Source organism: Palaemon carinicauda, chromosome 3 (genome assembly GCF_036898095.1).
Source record: "Palaemon carinicauda isolate YSFRI2023 chromosome 3, ASM3689809v2, whole genome shotgun sequence".
NCBI lineage: Eukaryota > Metazoa > Arthropoda > Malacostraca > Decapoda > Palaemonidae > Palaemon > Palaemon carinicauda.
In genome coordinates, this window is record NC_090727.1 from 136,161,645 (window position 1) to 136,176,644 (window position 15,000).

The 15,000-nt window shown below is 34.4% G+C and overlaps 1 protein-coding gene across 1 annotated transcript in view; it reads right to left on the reverse strand.

The window, feature by feature from the left end:
* The window catches only part of LOC137638567 (27 kDa glycoprotein-like), a 193,635-nt gene extending 187,280 nt beyond the window's left edge, over positions 1-6,355 (reverse strand). Inside the window, exon 1 of the mRNA XM_068370739.1 lies at positions 6,310-6,355. Within this exon, the coding sequence (XP_068226840.1) occupies positions 6,310-6,340 (31 nt within the window). The 5' untranslated portion in view covers positions 6,341-6,355. The remainder of the gene's footprint in view (positions 1-6,309) is intronic.
* Positions 6,356-15,000: the final 8,645 nt, after the last annotated feature.

The window sequence follows — 15,000 nt, forward strand, 5'->3', positions numbered from 1 at the left end:
ATGTATGTATGTATGTATGGATATATATATATATATATATATATATATATATATATATATATATATATATATATATATATATATATTATATATATATATACACACACACACACACATATATATATATATATATATATATATATATATATATATATATATATATATATGATAAAGATACTAGCTACAGAGGGGGAAGAATGGATGCTGGATATTTTGAGAACAATATGGAAGGAGGAAATAATTCCTAAAGACTGGGAGGAGAGTCTAATGGTATCTATATTTAAGCAGAAAGGTAACATCATGAAATGCAGTAAATACGGGGATTTAAATTAGCAGAGCATGGTTTGAAAGTGTTGGAGAGGGTATTAGATGAGAGATTGAGAGCCATTGTAAAGACTGGGAAACAGCAGTATGGATTCATAAGGGGAAAGGTACTGCGGATGCCATCTTTATATTAAGGTAGTTACAGTAAAAGAGACTGGAAGGAACAGTAGCTCTTATGTGTATATTTAGAGAAGGCTTATGACAGAATACCAAGAGAAGTGATGTTTTGGAAGAGATGATTTACAAAACAACGACAAACGTAATAACAGCCGTTGGAAAACAGACACCTTTGAAGTTAATGTCGGATTACATCAGGGGTCAGCATTAAGCTCGTTTTTATTTGTGTTAATCTTGGATATGTTAAGTGAAGGGATCAGAAATGAAGAGTTGTGGGAGTTGCTATATGCAGAGGATTTGGTGATTACTGCTGAAAATGAGGATGAATTACAGAGAAGAGTGGTAGAGTGGCAAGAGACTTTGGTAAGAGGTGTTTTGAAGGTAAATTGGGATAAGACTGAAGCTATAGTGAGTAAGGAAGTAGAGGCTCAGCTATTATACAAGTGGAACAATTTAGTTACTTTGGATCTACCATACGTCAGGAGGGAGGCTGTATGACCGAGGGTGAGAAAAGGATAAAAGCCGCCTGGGGGAAGTGGAGGAAGGTAGCAGGAGTGGTATTTGATAGGAAGATGTCAATCAAGGTGAAAGTCGAGATCTTATAGCACAGTAATAAGACCAGTGTTAATGTATGGATCAGAAAAGTGGGCTCTAAGACAAAAAGAGGAAGCAAAGCTTGAGAGAACAGAGATGAGAATGCCAAGGTGAATCATGGGAATATCACTGTTTGAATGATTTGAAAATGATGAAATAATAAGAACGGCACACTTAAAGGCATAAAGGCCGCACATGAATGGCAGAGGCAAGAGGCAGTGACATTACCTTGCCAAGCAGGACAATGCCCTAGAGACTAACCATGTAAACATACGATCAGCACCCAAGCTAGGACCAAGGAGGGCCAGGCAATGGCTTCTAATGACTCAGCAGATAGACCTATAGGCTCCTCCGAACAAACCCCCACCCTTAGCTCACAAGGATGGTGAGGTTGCAGCGACCAAAGAAATTAGCGAGTTTGAGCGGGACTCGAACCCCTATCTGGTGTTCACCAGTCAATGACGTTACCACATCTACCACCACAAACCTATAGATTACTGAGATGGTAAGAGAGTCACGACTGAGATGGTGTGGGCACGTGTTAAGGATGGAAAGTGGGGAGGGCCTGGGGGGGGGGGGGGGGAGGGGGGCTTAGGAGGAACCTGTTAGGGGGAGAAGATCATGAGGAAGGCAGAGAATTAGATGACAAAATAAGGTGAAGGATGATATGAAGAGAAGAGAAGGCTTTTGATCGAAGGTATTTGAGAGGGTGCATCAAGCAACCGACCCCTTAATGTAGGGATAACGGTGGAGAAGATATATATTTATGAATATACATATATATATATATATATATATATATATATATATATATATATATATATATATACACATATATATACACACTAGTGGACCCAAGCCCATAAAAAATAGTCTGAATATATAGATAGATATGCAAAAACACAAAGGATTCAACCTTTCCACCCCTCTCCCTTTCTAACTACAACCCGCTGATTCTCCTATTTGCGGGGGGGATGTGCGGTTTCCGAGTGTATCTCTTGGGGTACCCCTCCCACTCACCAGGGTATGACTACTACTCCTCCCCCTAAGCTTGACATAAAGGGGCCGGTTGCCTTATGTTCCCTCTCTATCAAAGGCATCCTCTTCCACCAAACCTCTTCTCTCCACATCATCCTTCATCTTATCTCGTCATCTAATTCTCTGCCTCCCTCATGATCTTCTCCCCCTATAAGTTCCCTACCAAGCCCTCCTCACTCCCTCCCCACCATCCATCTTCAACACGTTCCCACACCATCTCAGTTGTGACACTCTTATCATCTCTGTAAACTTTTTTACGCCTGCCGTTCTTCTCATTTTATAATTCTACAATCCTTCAAGCAGTAATATTCCCGCAATCCACCTCAGCATTCCCATCTCAGTTCTCTCAAGCTTTGGTTCCTTGAAGCCCAAGTTTCTAATCCATACATTAACATTGGTCTTATTTCTGTGCCATAGATCTTGACGTCTACCTTGATTGACATTGTCTTATTACATACTACTCCTGCTACCTTCCTCCACTTCCACCAGGCTGCTTTTATCCTGTTCTCAACTTCAGCCTCACATCTTCCCTCCTGACTTATAATAGATCCCAAGTATCTAAACTATTCCAACTGTTTTATAACTGATCCTCTACTTTCGCGTATGGCTATCCTATCCCTACCTTTCTTACTACTCACTATAGTTTCAGTCTTATCCACATTTACCCTCAAACCACCCCTTACCAAAGTCTCTTGCCACTCTACCACCCTTCTCTGTAATTCTTCCTCATTTTCAGCAGTAATCACCAATTCATCTGCATATAGCAACTCTCATAACTCTTCATTTCTGATCCCTTCACTTAACACATCCAAGACCAACACAAATAAAATAAAGCTTATTGCTGACCCCTGGTGTAATCCAACACTAACTTAAAAGGTTTCTGTTTCGCCAACAACTGTTATTCTTTGTTCTTTTCTATATCATCTCTACTATTCTAACCAACTTCTTTGCAACTTTCTTCTTCCTCAAGCACGTGTGTGTGTGTGTGTGTGTGTGTGTGTGTGTGTGTGTGTGTATGTATGTATGTGTATATATATACATTGTGTGTGTATATATATATAGTATATATACTGTATATATATTGTATATATATACTGTATATGTATATATATATTGTATATATATATATATATACATACTGTATATATATATATATATATATAATGTATATATATATGTATACATATATATATTATATATATATATATATATATATATATATATATATATATATATATATATATATATACACACACACACACAATGTCAAGAAATTATCAAATTATGTAGTTCATCATTACCAAAAACTGATTATCGTGTATTTTCTAAAAGATTAATGATACACCTATGCATCAAGAAATAGAACGGGTCTATCGTCATGCAAGTTTTCTTGTATATTGCTTTTATCACCAGCAAGAAAATCCACGATGGCCACAAATCTAAATAATATTAGAAACATGAGCAATCAGAGATTTCAGACCTCCGCCAATGAAGACTGCCAATATTTAACTAAAGTCTATGGACATCGCATCCCACTTTTCAAATATTGACTGTTTATTAGATAGTAAAAAATTGCGGTGCTACTATAGCGTGAGGTCTACCGCCATATGTCGCCTACCCAGGTGGAGGGTGAGGTCTACCGCGTGACCAGCGTCCCAGAGCCCCGCACCTAACCATCGAACATGTGAATTGCCCAAATCCATCAAAAAGCTCCAAAATCAGTTTTTCCCTCGGCCTAAAAGAGATATCAATTGAGCGATCGTGGTTGGACGCTAAAACGATAATTCTGAAGAGAATTCGAGGTGTTGGTCGTCAGCTGTTCCAGTCTCATCTTGATCATTTTTGCTGGAAGGTGATGAGAAAAAATTCCAATGATCTATTTGTGTCATTCTTAGAAGATGTACGAAGTGTGTATCGCTAGATTAATCTGTTTGATGGAAGAAGAGTGTATCGCTAGAATAAATGTATGGAAATATATGATAACCTGTTTGATGTACGAAGAGTGTACCGCTAGAATAAATGTATGGAAATATATGATACCATGTCTGATGTACGAAGAGTGTACAGCTAGAATAAATGTATGGAAATATATGATAACATGTTTGATGTACGAAGAGTATATCGCTAGAATAAATGTATGGAAATATATAATAACATGTTTATTTTTACCTTTATTCCTTTTTTTAATGTAATTAGAAATCCAATTATCTATGTAAGTCATTTCTAAGATATGTTTAAATTAAGTGTTTATTGCTTAAACAAATGTATGAAATGTGTTTTATCTATGAGGGACGAATAACTCATCAGTAGACCTCACGCTATAGTGCTAACGGGAGGTAGATCTCACGCTATAGTGTGGTAGACCTCACGCTATAGTGCTAACGGGAGGTAGATCTCACGCTATAGTGTGGTAGACCTCACGCTATAGTAGCACCAAAATTGCTATGTTGATCCAGAATCGTGATCCTAATCCATATCACCTCGAAAATTTCACAGTTTCTTCCGGTGCATAATATCTACCCATTGTTAAAATTTGGTGAAAATCCAATGTATTAATTAATTTTGAGTTATATTAAAAACTGTGAAAAATGCAAATCCGGATCCAGTACCGGATCATACCCAAAAGTTAAAGAAGTCGTCCAAGGCTTAAGATCTATCTGTGGAGGAAATTTAGTCAAAATCCGTCAATTTGTTTTGACGTAATCTTCAAAATTGTAAAAAATGCAAATCCGGATCCGGCTCCGGATCATATCCAAAATTCAATTGGGTCCTCCATGACCTAAGCTCTATCTGTGGTGAAAATTTCGTCAAAATCAGTTGAGTAGCTTTGACGTAATCCTCTCCACAAAGACAAATGAATATATAAACCGGCTCGAAAATATAACCTCCTTGACGGAGGTAATAATCTCAAAATATACTAAACTATATAAAACGTTGATAAAAACTCTCTCTCAATTTACTATACAATTCTCTTTCTCTCTCAGTTTACTATACAATTATCTCTCTCACTATTTACTTAATAATTTTCTCTTTCTCTCTATTTACTTTACAATTCTCTCTTTCTCTATCTATTTACTATACAATTCTCTCTTTATCCCTCTATTTACTATACAATTCTCTCTTTCTCTCTCTATTTACTATACAATTCTCTCTCTCTCTCTCTCTCTCTCTCTCTCTCTCTCTCTCTCTCTCTCTCTCTCTCTCACACACACACACACATATATACATAAATACATACACACACACACACACACACATATATATATATATATATATATATATATATATATATATATATATATATATCGTTCCTTGGTTTTTTTTAATTTACATATCTTGACCTTATCTTACTTTCCAAATTCTCATTGAAGGCTGCGTATCGGCTTTATTATTATTATCATTATTGTCATTATCATTATTATTATTATTATTATTACTTGCTAACCTACAACCCTAGTTGGAAAAGCCTGATGTTATAAGCCTAGGGGCCCCAACAGGGAAAATAGGTAAGTGAGGAAAGGAGAAAAAAGGAAAAATCAAATATTTTAAGAACAGTAGCAACATTAAAATAGATATTTCCTATATAAACTATAAAAAACTAAAACAAAACAAGAGGAAGAGAAATTAGGTAGAATAGAGTGCCCGAGTGTACCCTCAAGCAAGAGAACTCTAACCCAAGACAGTGGAAGACCATGGTACAAAGGATATGGCACTACCCAAGACTGAAGGCGTATACAACAAAATTCTCTTTGAATATTCATAAATACATTTGCTTACATTCCAATAGATCGATATCTAATGATAAAGAACTAAAAAATGTAAATAGAAAAGGTAAAACTCTTACCCGGATTGCCAGGACGTAAACCCGTGTTCAAACTGTGTTTGTCAGAATCCGCTGAACATTACAAAAAAAAAAAAAAAAAAATCTACCCTTCACAGTTACTTTATTCAGGTTTTGATTAAATTTAATTGGGAAAGGTCCGGAGAGTTTGACTATAATTCTTTTAGGTTAATACGAATGAAATAAATGGATAGATATATCAAAATAAATAAAAATAAAACTATTAACTAAAATCATGATAGGGCATCCGCATCTGGAACTTTCCTACAAAATTCTGTATTCACTGGTCAATAAGGTACAAGTCGAAATAATCAAAATTTATCAACTTTTCGGATATCATGTTGGCTTAAGTAAACAGATTGCCTGATGATGGACTAAGGTTAACTCGTACTCACCTTGTAGCTTGGCTGGAAGAGGTGGCTTCATGGCTCAGAATAAACCATTAAGATGATGATACCCCTAGAATGAAGATATTTATGAATTAGATAAATTTGATATCAAGCTAATAAAAGAAAACTAATACGAATCAAGACATCTCTTGTACAAAGGTCACAAAAACATTTCAACATAGACGGGTCTACTTTTCCTTAAAAATACAAATAGCATTAAGTTTTCTCGTTTCCAAATTAAACGGAAAATTTTAAAATTTATGTGAAAATCATTATAAGAGTTACTTTAATATTAGACCTCCTTGTTCACACACACACACACACACACACACACACACACACACACACAAAAGTTCAATCCTTCCTACACAATCTCTAGGAAAATTAATTCTCCTCGGATTACTCATATTAAGGTCGGTTCTTATTTCCTACGCCCAAGTTCTACAATTCCTTCCCAGTTTATGTTTTACTAGTTTTGCAATCTTACAAACTGTAGGAAAAAGCTCATCTTCCTCCTCTATGGTAAAGCCCTATATCATTTCCTTCTACATAACCTTCCTGAAACTCATTCATCTGAGCCTGGGTTACATCAGCACAATTGGTACCCTTCTTCATTAGTCTTGGAAAGAAAAGCAGTTGTGAAGTGTTTATAAATGGCATTTTGGCCCTAGAGAAAAATTATTTTCACATTCCAAAAACACAGTTTAATAGACATAGTTATTGTGAGAATTATTTTTTCTATTCCTTCTCTACATTGAGATTTTGTTACCGGTCATATTTTATCTTTCATTTATACTCTTACTCTTTTCTTTTATCATACGAATGGTCCTCAAATAACCTCCGCTTTTTCTTTCATTAAACCTTTTCGCGTGTTTCTTCTCATCTACCTACACTCCTATTCCTACATAGTTCCCTGCTGACCAGTGATGCCAAAAAGTTGTTATAAATCTCCCAGTTTTCTTAAATATGAGACCCACTTCATCAATTTTCTCCCTATATTCTCTCCCCACTTAATTACGTTTACTTCCACATTTTTATATATGCAATATATAAACACAGTATATATATATATATATATATATATATATATATATATATATATATATATATATATATATATATATACATATATATATACGTGTGGTTATTATATATATCTATATATATATATATATACATACACACATATATATATATATATATATATATATTTAAAAACTCGCAGGAATAAGTGTTGTTCATTTGCAATAAACCGAAAAGAAATATCAACATACTGACCGTTTCGTCTTCAATGAAAAGTGAAAAAAAAATTGACCTAGTACTTTTACCTTATTGATAACAACATCGGACTCACAACAAAAATAAAAATAGTGATATATCTACACAAGAGAAGGGGATCCCTAAACTGTCAAGTTCTTTATAATTCATGATAATTTGGATTTAAGAAAAGAAGAAAATACTTGGGTAAAGTCATTTGCAGAGATTATCTTGTTCTCTAACCAATCCATTCCATAACCTCAGCTGATACAATGGGCAGCGAAAGTATTTTCAACGGACTCCCCTGACAGCCTTCACTCTTAATATTAATAATAATAATAAAGAAGTAAACACCGTAATTTTAATCGGAAATTCCTCATAAAACATACTGTTCTCTGCCGTACTTCAGTAAAATACAGGCGACCGTAATATTACCTTACTTTGTTCTTATCTATTACGGGGTGGTGACCGTGATATCACTCCTTTACGTCAATATATCCGTTTTTAAAACGCTAAAGGCCAGGCAACATTTATTACAGGGTTTTTACCCTTTTTATACTGCAAATTTTCAAGTGTTCTGATTGTTTTTATTTTCTACAGATATGCATTATATGTTCGTCCAGTATAAAACAGATTGCATTTTGCACATAAGAATACTAAATACTTCATAGTAATTTCCAGATATTCTTGATCAGCAAGTTTTGCAATTTGTTACTATATTTAAATACTAACCTGAAATTGTGATTCATGGTTTCCTTTTTTCTAACTGGACTATAGAATTTTGTATAGCTCTATTCCTAAAGTTGCCTAAAAAATATTTGGGATAGCCGAGATTAATGGTCATTTCTTTAATTTTGTTAAAACAGTTTGGATGTAAATTCAGTATTCAAAAACAGGTTAGTTTTAGCTATAAAAATATAAAAATTAATACAAAAAGACTTTATCAGAAAACAACATAATCTGTCTTCCTCCACTGCTCAGTTTTTATTTTATTTTATTTCATTTTTTTTTTTTGAAACCCTTACAGATTTTATTTTGGAAATAAATAAATGAAACTGCGACAAATTGGGAGATGCGTAGTCGAAGTAAATAATTAAAGTATTTGTAGATTTATTCAGCTTTCCATTGCTATTCTGTATTTTTTTTATAATGCTATTAGTTACAGAGTAATTATGAAAAAAAATGTGAGTGCATGTATTCACCTGAAAATCACTCGAGCCACATTCGGCCTCGGTCTCTTGATTGCAAGTTATTATTTCTTTGTAGGCGAATTTGTGAGTGTGTAAATACATGAATCATTAAACCGGTCAATTTTTGTACTTGCATATGCTCTACAACAAAATTTAGATATATACTTATATCTATAAAACACTTTAGTATATTTCATACTTTTTATATAAAAGAAATCCGTCTTCCAGCTTTAATCATTAATTTTATTCTCGAGAACACCAACTGATTTTTTTTTTTTGTATGTTTTACCTTAAAAAGGTCATGAAATTTTCTAAAACATATCAATATATATATATATATATATATATATATATATATATATACAAAAATAATAGATAAATAAATAAATATTTTTTCCATAACTTTATTTGTTACGGATTTATAACAAAAAATGTAAATGTATATTTATAAGCGTGAGCCCCAGGAATCAGTCAGAATTTACGTCCGCATAGATAATTTCATGAAGGCGGGGTTGATAGTATGTATATAATTGCAATTTCCATGTCTCATACATCATTGGAAAGACCATTCTTTGTACTTCTACATGTAAAATGCAATAAAAAGAATAGAAAATTCATAAGAATACTGTTAACGCAAATAATCTTACAAAAAATTAAAACTTTCGTTTAAGGTTTCTATGGCATTTTCTCAATACCTTTATGACAATATATATTATACTTCATCTGCGTGTTACATAGAAAATCTTATTATTTTTTTAATGTTACCTTTATTTTCCTTCTATCTTTCGTCCTTATTCAGATACGATACGCAACTCTCACATAAGTAAGTTGGAGATTGCACTCTAGAAAAAAAATCAGCATTTTATAATCAGCAACAGCTCATTAGCAAACATATTTATGACAAAATGATTGCTTACACGTGAAAGATCAAGCATGTCTACTCAATTTAAGTATAAAATAAACTTCTGAAGCATATATTTTCATGATTATTTTAAAAATTATCTTCGAGATTTTCCTTAAAGATTTGATGTTCATAACATTATTTCTTTTATTTCTAAGCCTTGTAAAGAGAATCGAAATACTATAGCAAAATATTCAGTCAATTGTCAATATCATACAACAAACTAGAAGCAAATATCAATTGTAGTTTGGAAGTATCGAAAAAAAAAAAATATATCGTTAGCCCTAATTTTACCTCTCTGCCAAAGCACAGATACTGACTGCTACTTTGGAACGGGCATATACGCCAGGGTGGTAAATAACTGCCAGAAACTGCCACTAGAACGCCATTATTTACCTGCTCCCTGAAAGTATCACCCATCATTTTATATAATTCCCTCTTAGATTTATGCATAAAGTGAACAACCTTGCTCATAGTTAACAGGCCACTATGTCCAACCCCTCAACACATTATGTAGGGCCATACCTTTGTCAGCTTGACAATATTATCCACAACGAATCAAGTCTACCGGAAACTCATTGCAAATTGGTCGTTGAATTTCACGACAAGCAAATAAATTATGTGAGCTACATAAAGTACTAAAATCTTATGGCAATTCTACCACTTTTAAATTAAAAAACGGGACGATTATCACACAAGTTTTAAATTTTCTACAAAGAGAAACCCCAATGGGATTAAGATATGTTAAAGATATGTTAAAGGACTAGAAGGACTAGAAGGATTAATCACGTGATTACAGGCAGCAAGACATAGTCTATAATCTGACCAGATTGAATATCAACAATTATTAAAATTAAAGTTCTCTTGCATCAAGTAATTATCAGCTAATTAGTACCCATTTGCAATAAAGGAGTTTACAACAAGGAGCAATTCTGATAAAGAAAAATTAGTTCGAATCTTAGAAGCGCAAACGGCATTACTCACCGTTAGGTCGAACACACAAAAAGCACTCGACCTTCATCACTTTACTAGTGTATAATTTTGCCCTACTAAAACCAATAATTCTCATTCTAGCATTCTCACGAATAAATCAAAGAGTTTGGAGCATTTGGAATATCCTCCTTTTAAACAACGGATACAAGAATAGTCTTTTAAAGTTACCGTAAATTTTAACAAAACATTACACTGACTGCACTGACAGTGTGTGTGCAAGATGGACAGGTGTTCGTTAGCCCTAAGACTTGATCGGATCTGTTTTCTCACAACCAAACTCATTTCTTGTGTCTCCATACCAATGGACCCACATATTCCAGGCCTAGGGTGTAGTCGGTACCAATATCATACGTTCCCAATTTTATGCTGTTAATCATAGCGTCAAGGAGTCTCAATCACCAACTGTGCTAACAATGGAAAGCCCAATTGACTCGCGAAAACGTCTTCACTTCCCACCCGAGGCCAAAGAAATAGTCTACAATGTTCTGAAATATTTAATTTTAGAAGAAACAGCGAAGAGGTCCTGCAACTGATGTTTAGAAGGGAGTCTTTAGCTATAGTAAGCAGCTCTTCTAAGAGAAGGACACTCCAAAATCAAACCATTGTTCTCTAAAATTGGGTAGTATCATAGCCTCTGTACCATGGTCTTCCACTGTCTTGGGTTAGTGTTCTCTTGCTTGAGGGTACACTCGAGCATCCTGTCCCATCATATTTCTCTTCCTCTTGTTTTGTTAAAATTTTTAAAGTTTATACAGGAGATCTTTATTTTAATGATGTTACTCTTAAAATATTTTATTTTTCCTTGTTTCCTATCCTCACTAGGCTATTTTCTCTGTTGGAGCCCCTGGGCTTGTAGAATCCTTCTTTTCCAGCTAGGGTTATAGCTTAGCAAGTAGTAATAATAATAATAATATCCAAAGAGCATCTGAAGCAACAAAAGTGTCAGAAAAAACTATTCGCAGACTAAGCAGGAAGCAAGTGAAAATGAAAATCTACTGGAATCTCCGGTGTTTCAAAACAAGAAAAGACGGAGCGTGAGACCAGTGACTGACTTGGGTTATTTTGACGTAAGGTTCTGCGAAAAACATGACTTGGTTTCTACAATCGGAAGGAAATAAATAAACAACTGTTTTGTTTCATCAAAATATAAAAAGTGTATTACAAGATACTACGTATAATGCCGGTATCTATACAGCAGTGTTTACTTTGTCCATTAATACAAAGAATTATATAAAATATATGTAAATAATACATATATAGAGGTCCGTGACCTACGAACTCCAGAAGAAGAAAAGCGACTGAATTTACTGAAGTTGTGTCGCGCTTTCCGTCCCCAGATATGCAAGAGGAAACGGAAGAGAACAGCAGTTTCCCGTTCAAAGTTTGAAATAACCAAAAACTAGATTTACCCAGGCAATTTGTTATTATCAAAAGCTTGAAAGATCAACTATTAGATTATTTAAAAATTAAATTTATATTATTATTACTATTATTACTAGCCGAGCTACAATCCTAGTTGGAAACACAAGATGCTGTAAGCCCAAGGGCAGTATATCTTAGCAATCTATGTTTGCCAACAATTATACTCATATAAGCGGATGAGCAACTTGGTGGAGTAATGAGAGCTTTGGGTGTGGAAGAAATGCCCCCTGAATCTCAATGAAGTCACTGGCAGCTGGGTGACGGATTGAGTTTAAGGCGATAGACAAAATATCTCTATGACTTTTACTCCTGATGCCTGACGGTTGATCTTACTAGAATTAGTATGGATAGGGAGGGGTCCCTTGGTTAGATAAGCATTGCGTATAACAAGGAACTGGCTATCGTTTGATGTATCTAGCCAGTGAATCCACTATGGATTTAATCAGTCAATGGAAAGAGATGTCAGAATGACTCACAGTGCCGGCCATAGCGGGTTGCTAAGAATCTCCTGGTTTATAAATAATAAAGAAAGATTGAAAATTGGTTGCTGAAATGTTAGAACAATAAAACAGATTGGGAAATTACAGAAACTGGAGAGTGAATTTAGAAAATATAGTTTGGATGTCTTGGCCCTATGTGAAAAACGTTGTGGGGGGATTGGTAATGAGCCTTTAGACTAAGGCAATATATATATATATATATATATATATATATATATAATATATATAATATATATACACACACACATATATATATATATATATATATATATATATTCAGGGAGAACAGATAAAGATGGAAAAGGTGTAGGAATGATGATGACACCAAGAGCAGAAAGCGCATTAACCAAGTTCAGAGCTGAAAATAGTATATTGTTGCTAGCAAAGTTCAAATCAAAGCAGTGCAACATGAGTATTAGAGTTTGCTATGCACCCACAAATGATTCTCCTGAAGAAAGGAAACATGAATATTATGAAGAACTGCACAGGGTAATAGATGAGATCGCAGAGAGATATGAAAATTGGGATTGGCAACTTGAATGCTAAAGTTGGATAATTAAGGTATAGCGAATGTGATGGGTGTCGAGGGTCTTGGCGAAGTTGCAATAGAAAATGGATTACATTTCTTAAGTTTCTGTTCAGCAAACAATCTTGTCATTGGAGGTACTCTTTTTCAGCACAAGGACACCCACAAATATACATGGACTTCACCATGTAGCAATTACAAAACTCAAATTGATCACACTGCCCTTAATAAAGAGAGAAGGAGGACTCTGAGAAATGTAAGAAGCTATAGAGGTGCAGATATTGGTAGTGATCACCAACTCCCCATTGCCATACTAAAATTAGAGGGAAACAGACAGAAATTGATTGTTGAAAGTTTTCGAGGAAGTAATGAAAATTACAAAGTAGAGCATGCTAAGCATTTCAGTATTGATAATGAGGTCAAAAGAAAAGTCAGGAATGACTGGAGAGAATATTTAGACAGTAAAACAGATGATGCTGACAAAGCTTTGAATTCAAGGATTGGCAATGGTGCTAGAATCGCTCATAGAATTATTAACGATATCTCGGCTGGGGCAACGACGAAGCATATACCACCAAAAAGAGGGATGGATCTGTTATAACAGCAGAAGATGAAGAAAGAAAACGTTGGATGGAACACCCTAGTGAGGTTATGAATAGGAGATATAAAGGGAATAATTTGATTGATATACCGGAAGCTTATGAAGACCTTGATGAACCCATGAATGAATTCAGTGTGTTTGAAGTCGAAGCTGTCATTAAAAAAACTTAAAAGAGATAGACAGCATCGACCAATTTTGTGGAGAGTCCTGCATTATTATAAAACTCCTCTTAAATATGTGAATTTGATTAAGTCTGTTCCTGAGCATAGCAAGTGCAAAGTTAATGTTAATGGAGTCTCATCAAATGAATTTCCAGAGAACAGTGGAGTACTCCAAGGGAATATATTGTCATCTATGCTGTTTATCCTCCTCATGGATTTTGTAATGCGTAGAACAGTCGGAGATGGTGGAGACGGATTGGACTGGATTGGTGATAGGAAATTGGCAGATCTAGAGTATGCTGATGATGCTGTCCTTGTTAGTAGAACACCACAGGATTTGCAAAGTTTGCTTACCAGAATGCATGAAATATCACACGAGGTTGGGCTGAAGATAAATAGAAGAAAGACACAGATGATGAGAACGGAGTAGGCAATGGAAGATGAAATATCATTAGAAAGAGAAAGGATTAATGAGGTAGAATCATTTAAGCATTTGGGAACTATGATCTCCAATACATGGTCTTTAGAATTAGAGTTTAGTGAAAGATTGAAAAAAGCAAATCAGGCAATGGCTACGTTAAGTAAAATTTGGAAATCAAATCACCTGAAATTACATATAAAAAATCCGACTATATATCAGTTTAGTGAGATCGGTGTTACTGTATAGACATCAGGGTTGATATGACAATGAAACAATCTCCAATAGATTTAGTAGATTTGAGAAGAAAGCCCTCAGAAAGATGTTGGGAGTTAAATGGCAGGACAGGATTAGAAATGAAAGTAAAAGGGAGATTACTCGAGTGCCATATGCGAATGAGATCATGGTGAGGGGTAAATGGAGATGGTTTGGGCATACTCTTCGCACTCCCCAAGAGAGATTAGTTCACCAAAAGTTCACCGGACTCCACCAGACACTAGAAGTTGGAATACCCAGGCCTACATGGCTGAGTACTATCGGCGTAGGAGGAGATGATGATGATGATGATGATGATGATGATGATGATGATGATGATATATATATATATATATATATATATATATATATATATATATATATATATATATATATATATATATATATATATACAGTATATATATACATATATATATATATATATATATATATATATATATATATATATATAT